Source organism: Candoia aspera, chromosome 9 (assembly GCF_035149785.1).
Source record: "Candoia aspera isolate rCanAsp1 chromosome 9, rCanAsp1.hap2, whole genome shotgun sequence".
NCBI classification, from domain to species: Eukaryota; Metazoa; Chordata; class Lepidosauria; order Squamata; family Boidae; genus Candoia; species Candoia aspera.
The window spans coordinates 14,968,572-14,992,732 of NC_086161.1; the positions used below are offsets into that span (position 1 = coordinate 14,968,572).

General features: G+C 41.2%; 1 protein-coding gene across 1 annotated transcript; it reads right to left on the minus strand.

Moving 5' to 3' along the window:
• Window positions 1-1,805: 1,805 nt before the first annotated feature.
• On the minus strand, window positions 1,806-13,559 carry LOC134502854 (nucleoplasmin-like). The gene is made up of 5 exons (XM_063311373.1): window positions 13,484-13,559; window positions 7,100-7,182; window positions 6,372-6,491; window positions 5,119-5,212; window positions 1,806-1,924 (listed from the first exon to the last, which is right to left on the minus strand). The coding sequence occupies exons 1-5, from the start codon at window positions 13,557-13,559 to the stop codon at window positions 1,806-1,808; spliced, it is 492 nt and encodes a 163-aa protein (XP_063167443.1).
• Window positions 13,560-24,161: the final 10,602 nt, after the last annotated feature.

Sequence of the window (24,161 nt, forward strand, 5' to 3'; positions counted from 1 at the left end):
CACTAACTTCTAACCTTTCCTTTCAACTGCCATACGGGGAATTACATTTACTTTTTCTGTCTCCTGATTATCAACCCATATGTAAGATGCCATGTCTGGCTGTTTGCAGTGACATCACTATGGTTTACCATCTTTGAACTAAATAGCACCCTAAGGCCAATTAGAGAGACTGTGGCAGTGAGCTCTTTATGAAGATGGAGAGCAATTAAGCGGTTGCCAGCATCAGAAGGCAAACACTGAATATATCAAAGGAATAGGATTTGTTTAGAAAATTTAGATAGCTGCCCATCTTAAATACATATCTCTGGACAGGGAACAACACAGAATGATAGATTCATTTATTTATAGCCATTCTTTAAGTTTTTAAGGACTGGACTTTAGAACGAATTCAGCCTCCTTTGAAGCTTCAGCCTGTCAGCTTATTAAATCAAAGTATAATGTCCCACTAAGAGATAAGCTGTTTTGACAGCTTGCCCTTTGCTATGGAAAAAAGTCTTTCCTGGCTGATGGGTGATCAACAAATGCAACAGAACCCCAAGGTAACTGAACAGGATGAAGTATTACAGATTGCACACATTAAGACCGGGCTAGTCCTGTCATTAGGTAGGGTGAGTGATCTGCATCAGGGAGAGAAAATCTTTGTAAATATTCCATCTTTTCTTTCCTGTTGATGAGGCAGAATTGCGGATGACAGCCAGCCTGTCCTGGACCAATAAAGTTGTTTGCTGCACCCAAAAGACATATCAATACCTGCGTAATGGTATGTGAGAAAGACCTCGAGAGATGGGGTGAAGAGATGCTGCCTAGAGAATGGCCAGATAAGAGAGGGCATAGCCCACTGCTGCATAATGGATGGAGAAAGTCTTAGAAGAGACCCTCCCTAGCTTCCCAGGCTGTAAAGGAGACAGCGGGAGATTTGTACTTTCAGACTTGCAAGATTGATGTCAGCCTTCCCAGGTAGGCCAGACAGCTAATTCTACCAGATGAGTTAATTTTACTTTATTGTATGGCTACATTAACAAAACCTTGCAAGTCTGAAAGTTCAAATTCCAGTACTCCAGTGCTGGTGAGTGTGGGGTTTGCTCCCTATGTATGCTGTACACAGTAGCTTGCCCTGCCAGTGTTGGTGGAGGTGTGGTTTTCTCCTTGGTAGTTCCTTGACTGGAGCATTGTTTTCTGCTTGATTGCTTCTATGCTTGATGGTTTGTCTCCTTGGAAGTTCCTTGATTAGGGTATGGTTTTCTGCTTGAAAAACAGGAACTACCAAGCAGACAGACTGATTAAAAAAGAACAAAAAAGAGAAGGGAACCCACTTAACCAAAAACACAAAGTGAAATAGCAACAAGGTTAAGTAAATATAAATATGGTGGGCCACAAGTTAAAATATACAATGCTATTTACTAATATTATATATGGAATTATAAAAGCATATATAAACTACAACAAAAACAATAAAAGGCCCAAAACAGCCAACATGTATAGACCAATAAACAGACACAAATATTTCAACTGGAATGCTCACTGACAGATATAATGCTGACTATACGTGTTTCGGCTTATTAGCCTTCCTCAGTAGTCAAAAGCATAACTAACAGACTGAATGTAATTCTGGACAAGTTAATGCCAAGATCATCAAGATTCAAGTAAGTGCATTGGCTGAGTCCAACCACACCCCCAACAACCCTGGCAGGGCAAGCTACTGTATATAAACAGGGAGCATGGTAGAAAAGGAAGCAAACAAGCAAAACTGAACTTCATCCATCCATCCGCTCTGACAGTGGAAACACATCATCCATAAAATTGGCTTAACTCACAGGTTGTATCTCTGTACTTGGTATTTCCTCTTCATCAAAGCTGCTGTCATCAGCATCTACATCATCTGGAATATCTTCCTCTGTTGGCTCGTAGTCAGAATCATCTTCCACTTGCAAAAGAGAATTGCAAGGCAGTACTAAACAAAACATCCACCACCACCACCACTGTGCACCCTTGAAGAGCATCATCTCTTTTCCCTTAGCACCCAAAATGCTCTGGGCCACCAGCAAGAGAAGTGTGAAAGCAGTGTGCCTAGCTGTGCACTGAAGGAGGCACCTGGAAACCCTCCTTTTACCACGTTAGCTCAGCCAGTGTCCTCAACAGCAACAAGAGTTCTGTGCCAGTTAAAATGGATCAATGGGGAGGGACACAAGAACAGAAGCCAGAGCAGAATGTGATGTCACAAAGGCAGCAAAAGCTGGGTTTTTTTTAAAAGAGCCCCATGCTGGGAGCAAGCAGAGAAGATCAGCTGTTCTCAGGCTTCATCTTTCAAAAAAATAATGCGAACAGCCTGTTATTGGTCAAATTACACTGGCTGGGTCAGGTCCACTATGCCTCAATAGGTTTCATTGGGTTCTGCTTCTTATGAGTAGTCCCAGACTTTAGAAATTGAAACCCAAGAATAGATCCGTACAGGAGTATCAAACTTCATGAACTTGAGTTTCAGATTATCTATTTTGGACTCGTACTTAGAGGGTTGTTTAAGATCCCTTTATACTCCACTCCTGGTTTCATCCCTCACAGCAAAGCCTCTCATAGTAGCAACAGCTTCACCCACTTGTTTTAATCCCTTTTATATACATTTTTACATACAGTCCGTCTTTGCCTAGCAATATTTCCAGTTGATCAACTATTCTAATGAATTCATATCTAAAAAGGCAATCGTATATTTTCTTTTATAGATAAGATGGTATGAATATTTCTGACTTGCTTTTCTATTACCCTTGTATCCTGTACTCTTGTATTTTTGTTTGTAAGCTGGAAAACTAGTGCAGGAATTTAGTTTATCAAGGCGATTTCACGGCTGAGAATTAACGTTATGCTTTGAAAAATATTTCAAGTAGCAAACATCAAGTGTTTTGAAAAAGGAGATCCACTTTTAAAGGCTCATCTTAGTTTAATAACCCATGCTTATTTAAAGAATATAAGCTAAGATCTTTTTCTGAGTAGCACCCAAAATGCCATCCTTAGTGGACTCCAACTTTTCCATGCTGATCTACCTTCTTTGTATTCCAGTCTTGCCTTATATTGGACCCCCACTCATGTTCATCATTATTTTCTGATAATAATTCAAATGTGAAAAGGTGCTATTAATGTTTTTATTATTAGCTGATAGATTAGTAAGGACAAGATCCTGGAATATCTAAAATGATCTAAGTGAAGTTGGAAAAAATAACATATAAATTGAAACCAATTTAACATATAAATTGAAGCCAATTTAACATATAAATTGAAGAAGAGAAAAGACATTGATTTCTGGATGGTATGATTTTATAAGACACATGTATGTCTGTATTATTTGCTTGTAAGAGGTTAACATTTTTGATCCCCTGAAATATTACTGTTTGTACAGCTGTTAACACAAACATTTAACAATTAAAAATTTAAGTGTGTAGGTAATTTTCCCTAGCAAAAAAAGACATTAAGTTTCAATATCATTTTGATGATTTGTTTAACTGTACACTGCTTTGAATACAAATAGGAAGTTTAAAGGGAGTTTGTAAACAGGATAGAGAATAAAATATTGCAGAAGGGAGAAAAAAGCAACAGATGCCTGCAAGAAAGTAAATTAAATAATGATTCTTCCACATCCTGTTTTCTGCCTCTCTCATAAAAACAAAAACAAAAAACTGAAGCGAGCAGAGCAAATTAGACCACACAGGGGGTGTTTAACCACTCTCCACATACTCATAAATTCAGCATGCCTGTGTTCATCTGTTGCAGTTAGGGTGAAGAAGCAGCTTACAGAGAGGTATTATTTTTTTTATTTTTGAAAAAGCCCAAGCTTTAGGAAAAGATTAGACACCCTTTCTCCTGCCTGTTGCTCCCATTCATAGTCTCGTCTGTCCCTCAGATGCCTGGATTCCAAGGCAACCAGCAAGAAACTGTTCACTGTTTTATCATAGAACCTCTGATTTCTTTCCAAAAAAGAAAAGATACATCTAGATCAGTGTTTCTCAACCTTGGCAACTTTAAGGTGTGTGGACTTCAGCTCCCAGAATTCCACAGCCAACATGCTGGCTGGGGAGTTCTGGGAGTTGAAGTCCACACACCTTAAAGCTGCTACGGTTGCAAAACATTGATCTAGATAATGCTGTTTCACAGCAAAGTTACTGTTAATAACCCTTCATGGAATATATACCAGCCTTTCCAATTTTGTGATTAGACTGCAACATCCAGCAATAACTTTATTGTGTTGATGGGGTCAAGGGCCTATTCTACTTGTGGGACACCAGGTTGTGGTAGGTTGAGGTTGTCCTCACTTAACGACCATTTTTAGTGACAGTTCAGACTTATGACGGTGCTGGAAAAAACGACTTACAACCAGCACTCACACTTATGACTGTTGCAGCATCCCCATGATCATGTGATCGTGATTTGGATGCTTGGCAACCAGTTTGCATTTATGACCGTCACAGCATCCTGTGGTCACGTGATTGCCATTTTCAACCTCCCTGGCCAGCTTTTGGCAAGCAAAATCAATGGGGAACCTCATGATTTGCTTAATGACCATGTGGTTTGCTTAACCCTTGCAGTGATTTGCTTAATGACCACTGCAAAAAGGTTGTATAGTTGGGTCAGATTCACTTAATGACTGCTTTGCTTAGCAACCAAAACTCTGGTCCCAATTGTGATCATTAAGGGAGGACTACCTGTAAATGATCTTAAAAAGTAGGTCATCATCAGGGTGGATTCACATATTAATTCTCTCAGTAATGCTCACAAGTTTTCCATACTTAGTTATATCTGGAGGCAATATATAGCAATTGCCATATATAGCAATAACCCATTGACAACAAGAATTGCATGGATTAGCTGTCACAGTGTTTTAGTTGCTGCTAGATATACTCTCTGAAGGTACAAATATATTCCCCCCATAACTTGCAGATTATTACATGAAATAAAAAACCTATTAATTCCTGGTTGTTATCTAAACATACGAAGTCATTCATCTACATTTCATGATGGTTTGACAAATGAATTTCCATAGATTCCAGTTCATATCTCCTGATCTAATTATCACCCTCACTACTTCCCAGTCTCTTCTCATACACACACCCAAGAAACTTGGCTTCTACTTACAGATCAGGTGCTGCCCATTGAGATATACTGGGCCTGTTCCCGATTTTAGGATAAAAGAAACAGGGGGAAGCAATTCAAAGCCATCAAGACAGACCTGTATTAAAAAACAGATACCATATTTCAGAATGCTGTTCTTCCCATTCTCCTACAATATATGTAGGATGGTGATGCTAATGCAATATATTATTAGCTAGGATGTGTCCGAATAATTTTATCTCAGGTATTGCCTTAATTATAGCTTCCTAATGCAGCTTAAGATATGAGTGCCTAGAAGACCACTTGCTTTTTTTTAATCCATTCAATCGTGTCCAATTCTCGCAGACCACCTGGACAACTCCCTGCAGTTTTCTTGGCAGGTTTTTCAGAAGTGGTTTGCCATTGCCTCCTTCCTAGGGCTGAGAGAGAGTGACTGGCCCAAGGTCACCCAGCTGGCTTTCATGCTTAAAGCGGGACTAGAACTCACAGTCTCCCAGTTTCTAGCCTGGTGCCTTAACCACTACACCAAACTGGCTCTCAGCTCTCAAGTAAGCATGTCCAACTTGTTAATTTAGGAAGCACCTGCATTGCCCACGTAGGCTTCTCCTCCAGCTCCACCTGGCAGCCTGATACCACTTACACAAATTTTAATGAATGAACTCTGTAAAGCAGATGCAACTTTTTTGGATTTGTGTGGAAGTCTAAAAAAAGTTAGGGGGTGTTTTAATAAACAGCAGAGAGTGGCTGTGCTCATACATGACCTAAAGCACTTCTGAACCATTTCTGAAGCATGCACAGATCTAAAATAAAAATAGCATAAGCCCTTCCAATTAACTGTACCTGAATTGGAAAAAGTTATTCCTTTAAAAAAACTTCTGTAGGCCCTCTTGGGGTAGGACTTTGCAAAGATGTGTAACGTTGGTTCATCCTAATGAAAGAGGCCCTATTTTTGATGCTTAGAATATGATATAATTATCATAGCTCTTCTCAATATGCCAGAGAGCTGGGCTGGTTTTGCATATATCAGGAAACTTCTAAGCCATCTGAATCAATGTGGAGAATCCATTTTGATTTTTTGACTCTTCAATTCAGTTTGAAGATTCAATTTAATGGTCTTTGAATCACTCTTTTGCCCAGCACAAATACATATTATAGAGTGATACACATACATCATATATGCCTCCATGAACATGTAGCATAGACTTAGGACGTTTCTTAAAGACATATGGATTCTAGCTAAAGCTGCCATTGCAAGCTATGTTACCCCATGAAATTACCATTGGTAAGACAGAATGTTTCAGTGATACAATTGGTACCGGCTCTGGAACACTGGCCATATTTCTGGATTCCACAGCCACCACATGGGTCTCATCATCAGCATCTTCACCCAGGACTACCTTGAGAGGTAAGAAAGAGAAAACAGTCAGTGGCCCTTTCTAAGTATTTCCACAGAAGCCTTTACAGACCTTCACACAGGGCTGAACACAAGGCTTCACAAACCTTTCTGAACATCTGAGTCTACCATTCTCTGCAGTATGCAGAACGGGGAGCGTTTTGAAAAACAGAATAATTGTTTAAGGCACTGTGGCCCTTCAAATATTATTGGACTACAGCTCCCACCATTTTTGGCAATTGGCTATGCTGGCTGGGGAAGGTAGGAATAGGTGTCTAAGAAAATCTAAAAAGACACAGATTCCCCAACATTAGTTTATGTAAAGGAATGATCTTCAGGAAAACATGTGCAGAATCATGTCTGGTGGTTGCAACAATATTGGAAACTTACTGCTGGAGTCCTTGGTGCTCTCTGAACTTGGTTTGCTTGCAGACATTTTATACAGTTTATATACTGTATATAAACAGGGAGCAAACCCCACACTCATGAGCACTGATGATGTTACCTAGTCAGGTAATGAAACGTCTGCAAGAAACCAACAAGGCTCAGTGAGCACCAAGGACTCCACAGTTCAACCCAGAGCTACATATATCCTCTTCTGCTGATACTTACTGTTCTCAGATATACCAGGTGTTCTAATAAGTCATGTTCTTCTTTCACTACACATCTCCGGGTGGTGTCATTCAATTCACAACCTATACAGAGACATCAACAAACCAGGCAGTTGCCTCAATCATTTTTGATCAATTAACTTGATGAGAATTGTGCTTGTAAAAGAAAAAAGAAAAGAAAGGATAACATTTGCCAGAAGATATCTTTACCTGGGCTAGGCTGAAAAATTATTCTGCATGTTTTCCTGGGTTTTTCATTCAATCTGATGGGTTCCCCCCAACAAAAAACAGGAAGAGAAAAAAAATCATGAAATCCTCCTTTTTGAGAGATGGGGTTCTGCCATTCATCTTAGTTAGGAGGTGACTGAGGTCAGTAATTGTACAATCTCTCTCCAATATTCTGCAGCGTCTCAGACTTCTTACACTTTGGTAAATTCCCAAAAATATGAGATATTATGGAATTATTCCATCCACTTTGTCCCTTCTTTTAGCCAAAAAAAAAGGGGGAGGGGAAATTGCATACATCAGCATTTGGTTGCTGCATTTCTTCAGTATAACCTGGGATCCTCAAAATGGATACTAGCGGGGAAGGGTTTGACCATTCAAATCTAAGTGCTTGGCTACCGACATTCTTGATTCATCAGGTTAAAAATGAAATGCCCCCAAGATTAATAAGATGTTCATTTTACTAGCCCCCAATGCATCTTACCCCAGAAAAGGGACACAGGATTTCCTTCAGTGGATGCTGAACTTGAGGAAAGCGAGTTCATCTTGTTTAGGTAGATCTAGAACAAGAGGGTCCAACAATGTCAAGAAAGAGAAGGAGGAGAAGATCTGAAAATATTGGAATATGATAAATCTTTCCCAATCTATTACCCTCCAGGCATGTTGAGAGTACAACTTCCAGAACTCCCAGCTCATTCAAGGAATTGTAGTCCCAACATATCTGGAGGGAAGCAGGTTAGTTAATATTATCAGCTTTTGCACCATTTGTTCCCCAAGTTCTTTTGTATAAATAATAGTGTGTACAGAGCTTTGAAGACTTTGATTGAAGGGCCTCTTCAAAATACTTTGATGTTTTGAGAAAAGCAGGTCCTACGCATGCTCAAAAGTCCTATTCATTGAAGTGACAGGCTGATTGAAGCAGATTAGCCCTAACTCAAGGCACCAGGTAGAGAGAGGGCCTCATCAGAGCAATACCACTTTGCATATCTGAAACACTTATTCTCAACGTATTACGGAGATTCATTCCATTTCCAGGGCTACTTATTCTCCTTGCAAGAGAATAGCTGTATTACAATGCCAGCTTCATACACTGCGCTAAAAACATTACCAGATGTAGATTCAAGTCCATTTACAAAGGACACTGAGCCCCCTGGTGATCAATTAATGCCATTGCTGGGCACTTCCACGGCATTTGCCGTGTTTTAGGTTAATAAGTTTTAGGTTAATAAGAGACCTCTTTTTGCAAGCAGCAAGTATTGCTACAAAAGTAGATACTTTCATGGGACAGTTTCTGCAGCCACTGAAGATAATGCCCAGCTCACCCACCTCCCACTGGGGGTGGATAGCATGGCTGTGTAAAGGGGTTATTGTACAGAACTGTCTTGGCAGGAGATATGCCACCAAGGGAAGATAGGCAAGAGTTTCTGCAATTTACTTGGTTTGGTTTTGTGGTGTGAAATTGAGCAACGATCCTCCCAGTTACTAATAGCTACACAATGATCCCCCCAAAGGGTCAGACATGACTTGGTGCTTGCACAGGGGACCTTTTAAGAACCTCGTGTGGCACAGTGGTAGGTGGCAGTATTGCAACCAAAACTCTCCCCACGACCTGAGTTTGATCCCAGCAGAAGCTGGATTCTTGGGTAGCCGGCTCAGGTCAACTCAGACTCCCATCCTTCTGAGGTCGGTAAATGAGTACCCAGCTTGCTGGGGAAGGTGATGACTGGGGAAGGCAATGGCAAACCACCCCACTATAGTCTGCCAAGAAAACATCACCAAAGCGGTGTCCCCCCAAAGGGTCAGACATGAGTCAGGGGACTTTTCACCTTTCATCACACAATGATTGTTTGACCAGCAACTGGCAAGTTACAACTGCAAGTCTGCAGCGCTGGCCGAGAGCTGCCAGCAAAAGTTTCAGGCATACAATTGCTTCATTTCCTTTGCAAATTTGGAACACTTGGGTGAGGAAAAGGCTGGTCATCTGTAAGCAGTGAGCTGTGGTTCACTGAGCCTGGTTCATAAATAAGCCATTCTTGGATGTATTCATACACGTTGAATTAAGCCAGAAGCTCGTTTGCAGCCACAGTGAGTGGATTCAGATGGTTCTAAGCCAGAACCAGCAAACCACATTATGTCAGTATGAATCTAGACTCTGTCCCTACCACTTTGAACCTAGATGTTTGCTTGCTTGTTTTAATTTATACGGGGATGTTATCACCAGAGGATCAGGAACTGAATACTTTTAAAGTATTTTCTACTTTAAAAACAACTGTGTGTAACTGGGAATCACAGATACTTAGCCCAGTTAGTTGGTTAGTGGCTGCATTCAAACAAAATGCTGAACTTCTATAGTTTTAACCTGGGTTTTCTGGGGGACAGAAAGTTGTGTAGAGCCAATCTATTTCATTTGTTTAGGAATCAGTTTATTAGCTGTTCCCACTATGTGGTTAAACTTGGTACTGAATTAAGCCACTTTATGAGTTCTCATAATACCTTGAACTGTAATGAAATGACTGGATACTCAGGACCTGCTAAAACACACAGGGACACACTTAAACAAAATTAACATTAATCCAGCTTAACATATTGTCCAAATGCAGCCTACTGAATCCTTATCTCACCTGCCAGAGCATGTTATGTGACCCCACCCCCCCAGTGCTGTGTTGATGCAGTAATGGGCTAACTGAGTAATCCAATTAAATGCATTGCAAAAATCCAGCCTATGAGTAGCAACACCAAGAACAGGTGTGACTTAAAGTAACCAGATACACACTTAATATTCTACTAGTAATCAATCACCATTGTCATATTTTGAAATAGAAGCTATCATAGTTATCAGAAATAAAGGTGGTTTCACCTTATACTTTTAGTAATGCTCAGATTGCACAGCAACAGTTCCTTTCTAAACTGTCTTTCAAAGGAAGAAAAAATCCTCCCTTAAAGGAGAATGCACCAAAAATGCAAAAAAAAAAAAAGTTCTATATTTTGCTTGACAGCCTATGACTAACTAAAGGCTTATTCAACTCTTTTCTAGATTCACACAACACACTGAACTATGAACTAACTGTGCAAACTGGGTTCATCCAACATGCATTAATTGAAAATGTCCAGTAGGGGTTCAGTATGTCATATGAACACAGCTGGGGCAAAACAAAATACCATTGACAATTACTGAAGGTCCAGGCAGGTAGCCCAGAAAAATAAGCCACTTAAAAGATTTTTAAACCTAAACAAGTTTAGGATGTTCACTGGATGCATGCTTTCACTCCAGTCTTAACATATGCAGCTCATGAATTGCCAAACAAACAAGAACACAAATATAATCAGTTCTTCACCGACTTATGCATTGAATATATTTCCAGAATTATTTCATAGAATAATCTCTTGGGAAGAGATTCAGACATATCCAATCTAAAACAGGGCTACAGCAAACAAACACACAGCATTTTAGAAAACCACATCATCCATAGCAAGCTACTTACAGAACTAACAGAGCACTAAAAACATGGAAAATTTCTACAAACTGCTTTTAGGGCTGCATCTTTTATCTATTCTAGGGCATGGGGCCACACCCCAGGCACCATAGCTTTAAATTCCCCCTCCATAGATTTGTGCAACTTTACTTTGTCTCTTTACTTAGAATCAGTAGCATGAGTATCAACCAGTCTGACTCAAATGTGCTTGGTTTACGAGTTCATCTCATCTGTTTCCCAGGGATTGGATCTATCGTTGCCAGGGTCAGCCTGATTTGCTTGCCATTTATTAGAAGTTTCTATGTGCAGAGTTGGAAACCCATGACTTCCCAGGGGTTATTAAACTGCAGTTCCCAGAAGCCTCAACCAGCATGGCTAATGGCAGAAGATACTGCGCATTGTAGTTCAGTAGCATCTAGCATCATGAGGTTTCCTCTTCTGCTGGTGAATCAATTGATATCAGGGGTAAGTAAAAGACAGGAAAAAATGAATGTGTTTTTACTGGGAGGGTTTTTCATTCTCCAGTGAACGAATGCTGTAGTGCAGTGTTTCTCAACCTTGGCAACTTTAAGAGGTATGGACTTCAACTCCCAGAATTCCCCCGCCAGCATGGCTCCCCAGAATTCTGGGAATTGAAGTCCACCCATCTTAAAGCCACCAAGGTTGAGGAACTCCGGCTTAGTATCTCAGGCTGGCCTTGGAATATCTTCAGAAGCAGGATGGCACCTGCCCGAGCTGTGAACTGGCAGCAGCTGGCCTTGATTTATGTAGCATGTGGTGTAGACACTATGGATCCCACACATTAATCCTGGGCATATTTGTTTGGAAAATCAGAGCACACATAGAATGAACATTGTAGGCACACATGTGAAGGTTTAAAAAGCATGTTGGTGGCAACCATATATATTTAGGGTTGAGTAACCTCTGGTTGTTAATGAACTACAACTCCCAGCAACCCTCACCATAGCTCATTCTGGCTGGGGGTGCTGGGAATGATAGTTCAACAGCAGCTGGAAGGCTAGGGATTAGTAAAAAGCAAATGTTCCACCATTCTTCACCGTGTTGGATTTGCGGAGGGAGCACATTTGTCAAAAAGTAGCTACTGTACCTACTTCTTCAGGTCACATGAATGACAACTCTGTCCAGCAGGGGGCAGCAGGAGAGTTTTAATTCAGTATTCAAGCTACAGCCAATTCTATTGCTGTGCTAGCTTTTCCAGTTAAAGCAAAGCAAATAAAGCAAATCTTCGTTGTTGTGCTTGGGGAAAACAAAAAGAAGCTAGTTCTGATTGTATAGATGAAGATGAAGTAGAAAAATCCAAGTGCCCCAAGTCCAGAAGTTAACACTGTTTTGGATTCTATATATATTTATATTGTATTTTATATTTGTAGCTTGTTTTTATTTTTTATGGGATTTTAACGTTTATTGTTATAGTATCAATTTTATTGTAAACCACCCAGAGTCCCTCTTTTGGAGAGCTGGATGGTACCAAATTTGACTAAATAAATAAATAAATAAATAAATAAATAAATAAATAAATAAACACTGTTAGTGTAAAAAAAACACTGTCAGCAAATTAAAGAAATAGTTTTCTCCTATGTGGGCAACGGACTGAAGCCTTGAATGTCAGCAGTATATCTAGCTTGTCAGATTTCAGCAGCACTTAAGGAAAGTGCATAATCATCTGAAGGGCTGCAAGTCCACGTCATTACATTGTTCACATCGTCCATGCTGCCACAAGAAGCCTTTGCCTTAATAAATTTATTTGTCTTTTTTTAAATAGTAGTTTTATTAAGTTTTAAAGCAAAGAGATAAAATCTAACAAACAAATAAAGAGAACAGAAGTGCAGAAAAAAAAGAAAAGGAAAAGAACAGAAATAGAAAAAGGAATAACTTCCAACTTCTTTTATAACAGATATAGGTAAAACTTACATTAAACTCTTACTCTAAAGTTACAACATAACATCCATTTTTTCTACTGTCAGCTAATATTATTATAGTTATTATCCCTATACATTCTTACTCAGGATTAAGTCCCATTCAGTAATGATTTCAAAATAAGAAAGTACTGGAACACATCTTTTTACTCCACCACCTACGGATAATTCCATAAAATTCTATACATTTGGGAATGGCTTTAAAGCACTCCTTCTTTCAGCACTCCACCTCACACCCCATCAAAACTAAGCAAGATGAGGAAGCGGTCTTAATTTCACCAGCATCTCCTCAGGATATTGAAAACATCTTTCTCCAAACTGGTGACTTCCAGAGGTGTTGGACTTCCAGCTCCCAGAATCTCCCAGCCTCACTTCTTGGAGTTGAAATGCAGCACAGATGAAAAAACCAGGTTAGAGAAGACTGATATTAAAACCACTGTGCACTTCCCAAATTGTTCTGTTTGTAAGATTGTTCTGCTTCTGGAAGCACGTATCTTTGTTCCTTCATTTTATTATCCTGGTGATTTGAGAATGTAAAGCACCCATAAACATTGGCAGTTGGGCAATCTTTAAATCTATTAAAGAAATAAAGGTAAACGCATTACTTGTATGCTTTTTACAAAGGAAAACATTATTGGAAGTCACTGAGCCCAGAATTATGCACCTTGAAGTTCAGAAGGGAAGGTGATATGTAATCCTAATTAAAATCTAACTACTGCATTAATGATACTAATAATGATGGTGCCATACTTGTGGAAGTAACAGGTTCTGCCCGCAGGATATCTACTTTCATCTTCCTCAGTGACTCCAAAGATTGCATAATCATGGACGTAACCCTGGGATGCATGGAAGCATTCATTTTCTGCTGTACATCCTATCCGAAGATCTGGAGAACCAGTAACTGAAGATGGCATCACTCATGCAGCAACACCCAACCTGCACAGTCTCCAAATTGAGCTGAATTCCTGGTGATACATGGAGCCATCTATACAATTTTCTTGGCAACAGTATGGAAATAAGTTTGGGATGTTTTTCAGCTTCCCGGTGTACAAGGAACAGCCCCAGGATTCCCTGAGTTTCTCATCCAAGTCCTAAAGTTTTTCAACCCAGGTGAGTTCAACCAGATGCTGCCTTCTGATGACATGCACCTTGAAGAGGTGGACTGTCAGAATGCCATCGTGGATAGTTTTCAACAAGAGGAGTCATGAAGGGGTCACAGCTCAGGAATTAGACATCAGCTTTGCTTGCCAAAGACTCCGTGCTCTATTCCGCCATTACCAATTAGTCCCAATGAAGAAGATGATTTCACTGGAGGGACCACATTAACTCAGGACTTGGCAAAGTTATTTTATATATTTAGCCCTGGCTAGAAGGCCTCCACTGATAACCCCAAGAAACCATTTGACCATCTATCAATGACAACTTCTTAGATGTCTGGCTGTGCCAGAAGTGTGAATGAATCCAAAGTTTTCTACAGCCAAGTCCTGAAGCTTAAGTGTTCTTGCTTTTAGCAGTAAAGAAGAATTTTCCACCCTCATAATTATTTTTCAAAAGTACATTTATTTATACCCACAGACAATTAACAGAGTTCTTTGAAAGGGCTGCTCCCATGATGAAAGGCAGAAATACAATAACCAATATATTTATAATTCCAAATGCTTTTGTGTGAAATTATGAAATACAACCATGGACAGCTTTTTCTACTTTTTGTAGTTGCGAAAAACTGCAATGGCTTCTTGCAAAACCATCAAAAGGACCAAGGACTGAACTGAAACAACAAAATTTCTTCAGAACCATTGGAAGTGCAGAAGACCTGTTTTTCCATTGTGGGTGGGTAGACAACGCAGGACCTGTAGGCAACCACTTCCTCTTCTGCTGACCCTAAGAGCCTTCCCTCAATGTGATTTTCTGGGTAACTCTAAAAAACGAAATAAAAGAGGTGTTTGGAGTAGTTCCAGTTCTGCCTTAGACACGAAGCCGCCTGGTGAATTTGGGCAATCCATTTCCAAAAATGCATGGATTTGTCCTTGTAATTACCATGAGCCAAGACTTACTGGAAGCCCTCCCCACCAAGCCTTCAGCGCACCCTTTAAAAATAAAGACAAAACAGGTTAAAAAAAATAGTTCTGTCCACTATTGGAGGACACTATAGTCCTTAATCAGAATTTTGTTGCCCAGCCTTTTTCTACTGTAGCTATAAGTGGAGGAGATGGAATATAGCTGGTAGTTCTCCATTTGCACTGCTTATCTCTACAACGTTCATACTGTGTCAAGAAAAGCAAACGTAAGGATATCTAAGCTGGTTTAGTCTTATTTTACAATAGCCTTCTCCTATTAAATACCTCCTGGACATTTTGGACTATAGCTTGTAGCATTCCTCTGCATGTTGGCTAGGGATGAATAGAGCCATGGCAGATAAATAAAACAGAATCACCTGCAAGGCTGCACCTGTATTTCCATCAATAACATACATGAATGGCTTAATCCATAACATGGTTTATTTGGTTTTGGCTTACTGTTTTATCAGAGACCAGCCATTTTGGTATGTAAACAACAGTTTATGCTCAAATGTGTTGTGTGAACCCAGACATAATGATTTCAACATTGTAAATGTTTTGGGCAATGTATGAACCAAGTCAATGTCTGGGGTTCACATCTGCTAAGACATCATTAACCACTGTTTGCTGGATTTGAACAACAAAGCCCAAATCATACCATCCACATAATAGCTTATCATAAATCAAGAATTTGAAACCTGGCTTTGAAATTCTATTTTCAGAGTTTGACATCACTGAAACTTGGTGAGGACCAATGTTTTCAACAGGCCAAATAATGCCAATAAACCAGCTCAAAGACAATGAAATCTATGTATTTTGCACATTGGATCATCATGATTGTCCAATCAGGGGGGAACAATGGGGGCAACTCATTTTTCTACTAAGATATACAAAGAATATCCTGGGTAATTGTTCCCCAAATGTGTAAATACATGAAAATTTTAAAAGGGAGAAGGAAGGAAATGGGGAAAAGGATGTGAAGCTCTACTTTGGCTGGCTCCAAAGTTCTGGCTTCTGAGGTAGATAATCCATACAGGAAACAGAGCTGGTGTGGCAGATTACTGACTTCCCCCTGTCCCTGAATTGACAGTCAAAACAAATGATTTGTTTCATGGCTCAAATGGGAATATTCGTGGATTCAGGTGAGCATTCAAAGCCATACTTCAATGGGATTCATTCTAACTCATTTCTCTGGGGTTCCTGGATGTCCTGTTAGAAATACAAGTTATATTTGAGGGTGGTGTTTTACTTTACAGCAGGCTGGCTTCCTACTGTCTTCTAAAAATTAACAAATCTAAACAATGAAATAAAATTATGCAGGTGTCACATTGTAAATTCCAACTGGTGGTGGAGTCCCAGCGTCTGAGCCTGAGATTTTTCCCACCAATTGCTACCAAATCATTAAGCGGACTTGGTGAAGACTGTACTTGGCACCTTCTACATGTAAACATTTAGGAACTGTCTATGTGCAAACTACTCTTTCAAAGAAGCAGGATTGTTGGTTGGCCAGCAACACACTGTCTGTTTAACAAGCAGAAACAGGCAAGCTAATCTTCCAATGGCATGAACATTTGCCCTTCTGTAAGCCCAACTATTAATGATGACAGGCCAATTTGAAAAAGAAAAGATGAAGATGCCTACACTAGTTGAATTTCTGCCAGACATATGAGTACTAAAGACAGAGGAGCTCTGCTAAGGAAAAAAAAAAGTGGCCACAAAATCTTTCTTGTGGTGATAAACCAGTGATGTGGGATCTTCTTTATGCATGTGAATTGCGAGTCTGATTTCAGAAGTGGGAGAACTGTTACAAGAAGAGAGAAGCTTCCAGATTTCTGTTAAGCAATATCAAGAACAATCTTGGCAAAAATCCCCACCTTCCCTATTACTACCAAGGCAGGGGAAGAAGGAGAGTTATAGCCCCAGGCGGAACTCATGTTTTTCATGCAAAAAATACCAGGTACGATCCCTAACATCTCCAGGCAGGGCTAAAAAGGAAACCTGCCTGGAATCCTGGAGAAATGCTGCCAGTCGTGGCTGGACTAGTGTACCTGCCTGAATTAAGTCTCCTGTTATGCCTTGATATGGTCTGTGCTGACTAGGACCAGTGGAGAACAAGTGGCTTCTCACCTTTGCCCCGTATATATTTGCCCCCTTGCAGAGATGCAACTGTTTTCAAGAATGGCCTCAACCATCTTTAACCTTCTTAAGTCCTATAGCTAGTTTAAGGGTGCCAATTCTACTTTGCTGTGCTTCTTTCCAGGGAGATATTAAGGTGTGTATATTTTGAAATACCTGAGTCAGCTTCAGAAAGGTATATATTCATACCTGTCAAGCATCTAATCCAGTGTTTCTCAACCTCAGCAACTTTAAGATGTGTGGACTTCAACTCCCAGAATTCCCCAGCCAGCATGCTGGCTGGGGAATTCTGGGAGTTGAAGTCCACACATCTTAAAGTTGCTGAGGTTGAGAAACACTGATCTAATCATTTAGTGGTTTACTGTTGGACTTTTAACAAAGGGCTTATACACCCTCAGTGACAGCTCCATGTTAAACCTGGCAGGAAATCTGAATGCTCAGGAGAGGGCAGGAAGGTTACAGAATGACTTCTGTAAGAAGAACTGCATAATAGCTAGCATGGAATTACCCTAATACAAACAATAAGTTAGCACTGAAAAGTCAGGGAGCAAAATAATACTTCTGTCCCTCCTACATCAACAGATCCACCTCTAGGAAATCTGCATTGTTCACTCTTTCTAAAGAGTCTGCAGTAGCTCCCAGCTGGAAAAATGAAAAGGAACTGAAGTGAGACTAGGAGCTGCTGTTTTTTCCTTTGCCAGAGTCCAAGATGTTCAGAATAATGTGAAATCAGTTAGTATTATCTGAGGAACCAGATAGGAGTAGTCAAAAATTAGGAGGTGAGGCCCCCACAGCAGAGATCTTGTTGCCCTGAAATGAAAGGAGAAATAAAGAAATCATTGCTATGTAGGTGGGGAACAGTTTGCCATTGATGAGCCATCCTTATCAAAGCCAAAAGGGCCTCAAACACACCAATTTAGTCTCCCAGGGATAAACAATCCCAGGCTTAAGTTTCATTAAGGCAAGCACACACATAGGTCAGGAATCAATCAGAAAGTGTGCAGATTGTAAAACTGGTTCTTCAGAGCTTCTTGGTAGATTCCGCAGAAACAAAGTGGAGACTTGTTTTCTCCCCTTCACAAGTGAAGGAATCCAGCCAAAAACAGCAATTGAAGAAGCAACCCACACTTGACTTCAGTTCATTCTAGCTAAGTGCTGGCATACCTGCAGAGCCACAGAATGAGGGAGCCAACAAAGAGAGGACAAATCCAGTTCTCCAAAGGTATCATGCCAAAGGAGCACAAGTCAACAGATGCCTCCACCACAAAGTGGGAACGCTCACTGCACTTCCAGACACGAGAGAATGCTGTTTTTTACAAACAGGACACCCAGGGTGAATCTAATAACTGGAACCTGACCCTTTTCTTTATTTACCACCTTTGGAAAATGTATGCATTAATCAAGGGCCAATAAAGACTCAATATCCAGGAAGGACCTATTATCTTATATTCCAAAATCTGCATCTGAAGCTACAACAGAAGAACAATGGAAAGAAAGAACAATGCATGTACACCCACACTCTTTCCCCAACCTTTATTTAGTTATTCTCATGATATATATTCTGTTGTTCAGCTAAACATTATGATTATTTAACACTATTAAAAAGTGAGCCAGTTTGGGTAGTGGTTAAGGCACCAGCCTAGAAACTGGGAGACCATGAGTTCTAGTGCCATTTTAGGCATAAAGCCAGCTGGGTGACCTTGGGCCAGTCCCTCTCTCTCAGCCCTAGGGAGGAGGCAAGAAGGCAAACCACTTCTGAAATCTTGCCAAGAAAACTGCAGGGACTTTTCCAGGCAATCACCAGGAGTCAACACTGACTCAAAGGCACACACACACGCACACACAAACTAAAACAAATAAAAAGTGAAATGCAAAACACTCAACATATAATAAAAAGTGTTAAAAACCCCATAAGGTAGCGGCAACAAAAAACACTGGGCTAAAGAGGAAAGCCTTGACCATTTCCAGAAAATAGAAAATACTTACTTGCTAGATCAGTGTTTCCCAACCTTGGCAACTTTAAGATGTGTGGATTTCGACTCCCAGAATTGTGGGAGTCGAAGTCCATACGTCTTAAAGTTGCCAAGCCTGAGAAACACTGCACTAGATAGTCAGAGGTGGCAAGGAACTGCATAGAGAGGAGTGAGTGAAAGAGAACTGAAAGAACCCTCTACTTCTTTTCTCAACCCAACACAGAAAGCAGGCTGCAAGATGAAGGGATCAGCCTCCTGAATGCTGCAGGAGGATGGCAGCAGAACCTGGCTTTTTAAGGAAGCTCTGGGAAAGCATCTGTTATACATTGGGAGCCTCCACCCTGTGGTGTGTTTGGATATTTATGTGTCCCTGGTTTGTTTGTCTGTCTGTCCACCCACCTGTGGACAGGCCACCGACTTAGCTGTCTTCTGCCAGTTCCTAACAAGCTAGGGAGACAATCAGAACAGTAGCTTTTCTGTGCTTATTAAGAAGTCTGATTTAATCCTTCCCTCCTGCATGTTTTCTGATTGGAAAAGCTCCTTCTTGGCTACTTTCCCACTTTTGGAGAAAAAGAACGTATGGAGTACCTTTTCTGTGCAGAGACATGCAACTGGATAAGAGAGAACTTTTTGTGGAACAAATGCTAGAAGGGGAAGCAATTAAGCAACCGCCTCTGAGTTACCCTCTCTCCAGGTCATTTTTCCATCCAAGCAGGTAGATGTGCCAAACGTAAGTGCTGGAACCTAGCAAATCAATGTGTGAAAATGTGGGATAGAAAAGAACATTCTGAAGAAGTGCCTTTGGAAAGAGAAATACTGCAATGGCAAGGCCAGGTCATGCTTCCTGGAAAGGCATTTCACAATTCTGGGTCTATGTGGGAGAAGGTCTGACTTCCGGATGAAATTTATTTAGCTTAGGCATGTCATCAGATCATGAGTCATTTCAGGGTATCAGTAGAACCCCATAAAGGAATGTTTATGCACATGTGGGCCAACCCTGATGCCAATTTGTGGGGGTGATACTCTCTGGACTGTGTGTAGTCAACCATATATTCTGAAGGGGGCACCCTTCTCAGCTGTTTTGACTGGGGTAGTGTCCTGATTGACCAACATGACCATTTTTTTTTTCCTATCAGCCACCTGTCAGAAAGGCCAGCTCAGAGAGATCCATTTTGTCCTTGGGAAACAAATGGATTAGATAATCCTTCTTTCTAATAATTTCAAGGTCTCTTCCCACAACTGAGCTGATGTATTATCCACCCATCCTTAAGGTGGCACATAATAATGAGGGGAACAAATTCCAGCCTCTATTCTGCCTCTGTGTAATGGGAAGTAGCAATAACCTTGAGGAACAGGAGGGAGAGCCGCAACAATCAGACAAAAGAAATGTGAGTCCAAAGCAGAACTGTAATTTGAGAAAGTGTCTCAGACTTGGCCCTCCCTAGTTCTCACAAAGATAAAAGGAGGGAGTGGGGAAGTGTATTCAGACTTGCAAGTTTCTGTTACTGTAACCTTGTAATAAAAGCAGTTTTAGCAGTCATAACTTTGGCTTCCTGGTCTAGTCTACCTCAAAAGGTTGACACTCAGATTTGCAAGTTTCTGTTACTGTAACCTTGTAATAAAAGCAGTTTTAGCAGTCATAACTTTGGCTTCCTGGTCTAGTCTACCTCAAAAGGTTGACACTCTGTTGCATCTGTTCTGAGTCACTGTTGAATGGTGCACTGGTTTTCCCCTTGGGCTCTCCAACCATCTCCTGTCAGTTGTCACCAGCCCAGAGGACAAGCATCTACCAATCAGGGCTTTGCGGCAGGAATGGGCAAGTCTCATTTCCAGCCTCTGCCTGTCTCATTTGTCTGCCCTTCGTGGGCATTTCCCAAGTTAAAGTAAGAGAAACAGAAGGGAAGAAACAGCCCCAGGGCAGAGGGAGGCAGACCCTGCCATGGAACAAGCCGGGTCCCCTGGACTCTACCATGTAGAGCCAGCAAACTGAAACTGACTAGCTCCTGGGCAAGGGGACTCTTACAGGTAATCCTCACTTAGTGACTGCCTCATACAACACTGTTCGTAGTTACAACAGTGATGAAAAAGTAACTTTGTGACCAATCCTTACATTTATGACCTCTGCAGTTCTGTAATGCAAAGGAAAGTTGAAGTAAGATCATAAGAACAGTTGTGGTTTCACTTAGCGACCACTTCCTTAACAACTAAGTTATCAGTCCCAATTGTGGTAACTGAAGAGGGGTGTACCTGTACTTCAAGGGGTGGTGGGCTGAAATTGACAAGAAGAGGGAAAGCACCATCCCCATTATTCTTGTGGACCTGCCGTGAGGACAGGTGCAAGCCTGCTCCCTCTTCCTCCCCAGGTAAAAGTGGGGAGGTGTGTTGTCTTCTCCTCTCCCACTGAAAGCCTAGAGAGAAGTGAGTGTCAAAAGCAGAAAGGATGGAAGGGAAAGGTTGAGGGCATGAAAGGAAACAAAATTTATGGAAGGAAACAAAATGTAGGGGAGAGGCAATGCTGAGAGAGGCGGGCCAGTCAGCAGAGGAGAGAGGCAGGTCCATGTGGCCTAACATTCCCCAAGCACATCTCTGATCACACCCATTAGGATCCCTTTACTTCATCTTCAAACTAAAGTGTGATAGAGCATAACAGATGTTATGTACTGAGAGAGTCCATCAGGGAGCTGGAACAAGGGGAAGAGACTACTTTAAGAGCAGTACAGCTAATGACATCTTAAAACTGTCTCACTCATAAGCTAGGGTGAAGGCAAGGGTGTTGTCATGGAGTGAAGGGAGGGGAGGAATTGGTGCTGTCACAGGAAGACTGTGGTGGGGTTAAATGTAAGTAGACACCAAGCTTAGTGTCCTTTTCTAAAAGCCTTCCACCTGTGGTCCAAGTCAGCTGGTGATCTCTCAAACTCCTTCTACAAGCTATAAGTCCTCCTCTTTTCTTGCAAGGCATTAATGATTATTTATTAAGAAACCACAGAATCCTAGGTGGGCTCCACATCTCCACCTCCATGTCCTGCTCTCTTCCATTTCCAGTCGGCCAGCAAAGGTTCAGACCATGCAGATACCTTTCCTGAACTCCCCACAAGCAGGATTTATCACTTTGGGAAGGAAGCTGCAGCTCTCTGAACATTGCCAAATCTTGACTCTTAGCAGCTCCAGCCAGCATGGCCAATGATGATGGATGCTGAAAGTTGTTCAACAACATCTGAAAGGCCAAAAGTAGCCCTATCCCTGTCTCTATGTGGGTAATAGGACTCTAAGATTGATGCCAACTATGCACTGGCTGGGAATGGGATGGGTGGGCTAATAAGGACATCAGCAGCTGGGAGGCAAAGCTCTCCATATATTATTTTAGAGTCTCTTCGTGGGATTGGTCCTCATGTGTTCCAATAACTGGAACTGTGGCTTTAGTAGAGCCAGTCCTGGCTCAAACTGAAGGAAATATTCAGGTCCCAGACTGTTTGTTGTTGTTTATTCGTTTAGTCGCTTCCGACTCTTCGTGACTTCATGGACCAGCCCACGCCAGAGCTTCCTGTCGGTCGTCAACACCCCCAGCTCCCCCAGGGACAAGTCCATCACCTCTAGAATATCATCCATCCATCTTGCCCTTGGTCGGCCCCTCTTCCTTTTGCCCTCCACTCTCCCTAGCATCAGCATCTTCTCCAGGGTGTCCTGTCTTCTCATTATGTGGCCAAAGTATTTCAGTTTGGCCTTTAATACCATTCCCTCAAGTGAGCAGTCTGGCTTTATTTCCTGGAGGATGGACTGGTTTGATCTTCTGGCAGTCCAAGGCACTCTCAGAAGTTTCCTCCAACACCACAGTTCAAAAGCATCGATCTTCCTTCTCTCAGCCTTCCTTATGGTCCAGCTCTCGCAGCCATATGTTACTACGGGGAACACCATTGCTTTAACTATGTGGACCTTTGTTTTCAGTGTGATGTCTCTGCTCTTAACTATTTTATCGAGATTTGTCATTGCTCTTCTACGAAGGATTAAGCGTCTTCTGATTTCCTGACTGCAGTCAGCATCTGCAGTAAACTTCGCACCTAGAAATACAAAGTCTTTCACTGCTTCTACATTTTCTCCCTCTATTTGCCAGTTATCAATCAAGCTGGTTGCCATAATCTTGGTTTTTTTCAGGTTTAGCTGCAAGCCAGCTTTTGCACTTTCTTCTTTCACCTTCATCATAAGGCTCCTCAGTTCCTCTTCGCTTTCAGCCATCAAAGTGGTATCATCTGCATATCTGAGATTGTTAATGTTTCTTCCAGCGCTTTTAACCCCAGCCTTGGATTCCTCAAGCCCAGCACATTGCATGATGTGTTCTGCGTACAAGTTGAATAGGTAGGGTGAGAGTATACAGCCCTGCCGTAGTCCTTTCCCAATCTTAAACCAGTCCATTGTTCCGTGGTCTGTTCTTACTGTTGCTACTTGGTCGTTATACAGATTCTTCAGGAGGCAGACAAGATGACTTGGTATCCCCATACCACTAAGAACTTCCCACAATTTGTTATGGTCCACACAGTCAAAGGCTTTAGAATAGTCAATAAAACAGAAATAGATGTTTTTTCTGAAACTCCCTGGCTTTTTCCATTATCCAGCGGATATTGGCAATTTGGTCTCTAGTTCCTCTGCCTTTTCTAAACCCAGCTTGTACATCTGGCAATTCTCGCTCCATGAATTGCTGAAGTCTACCTTGCAGGATCTTGAGCATTACCTTACTGGCATGTGAAATGAGTGCCACTGTTCGATAGTTTGAACATTCTTTAGTGTTTCCCTTTTTTGGTATGGGGATATAAGTTGATTTTTTCCAGTCTGATGGCCATTCTTGAGTTTTCCAAATTTGCTGGCATCTCACATGCATTACCTTGACAGCATCATCTCGCAGGATTTTGAACAGTTCAGCTGGGATGCCGTCGTCTCCTGCTGCCTTGTTATTAGCAATGCTTCTTAAGGCCCATTCAACCTCACTCTTCAGGATGTCTGGCTCTAGCTCACTGACCACACCGTCAAAGCTATCCCTGATATTGTTATCCTTCCTATACAGGTCTTCTGTATATTCTTGCCACCTTTTCTTGATCTCTTCTTCTTCTATTAGGTCCTTGCCATCTTTGTTTTTGATCATACCCATTTTGGCCTGGAATTTACCTCTGATGTTTCTAATTTTCTGGAAGAGGTCTCTTGTCCTTCCTATTCTATTGTCTTCTTCCACTTCCGCGCATTGCTTGTTTAAAAATAATCCCTTATCTCTTCTGG

Excerpts from the sequence above, each read along its gene's own strand:
- LOC134502854 (XM_063311373.1), bottom strand. The coding sequence starts at position 13,559 with ATGATTATGCAATCTTTGGAGTCACTGAGGAAGATGAAAGTAGATATC. Across the intron at positions 7,183-13,483 it reads AGAACCTGTTACTTCCACAA|GTTGTGAATTGAATGACACC; the intron begins GTATGGCACCAT and ends GTCTCTGTATAG. Across the intron at positions 5,213-6,371 it reads AACATTCTGTCTTACCAATG|GTCTGTCTTGATGGCTTTGA; the intron begins GTAATTTCATGG and ends TTTTTAATACAG.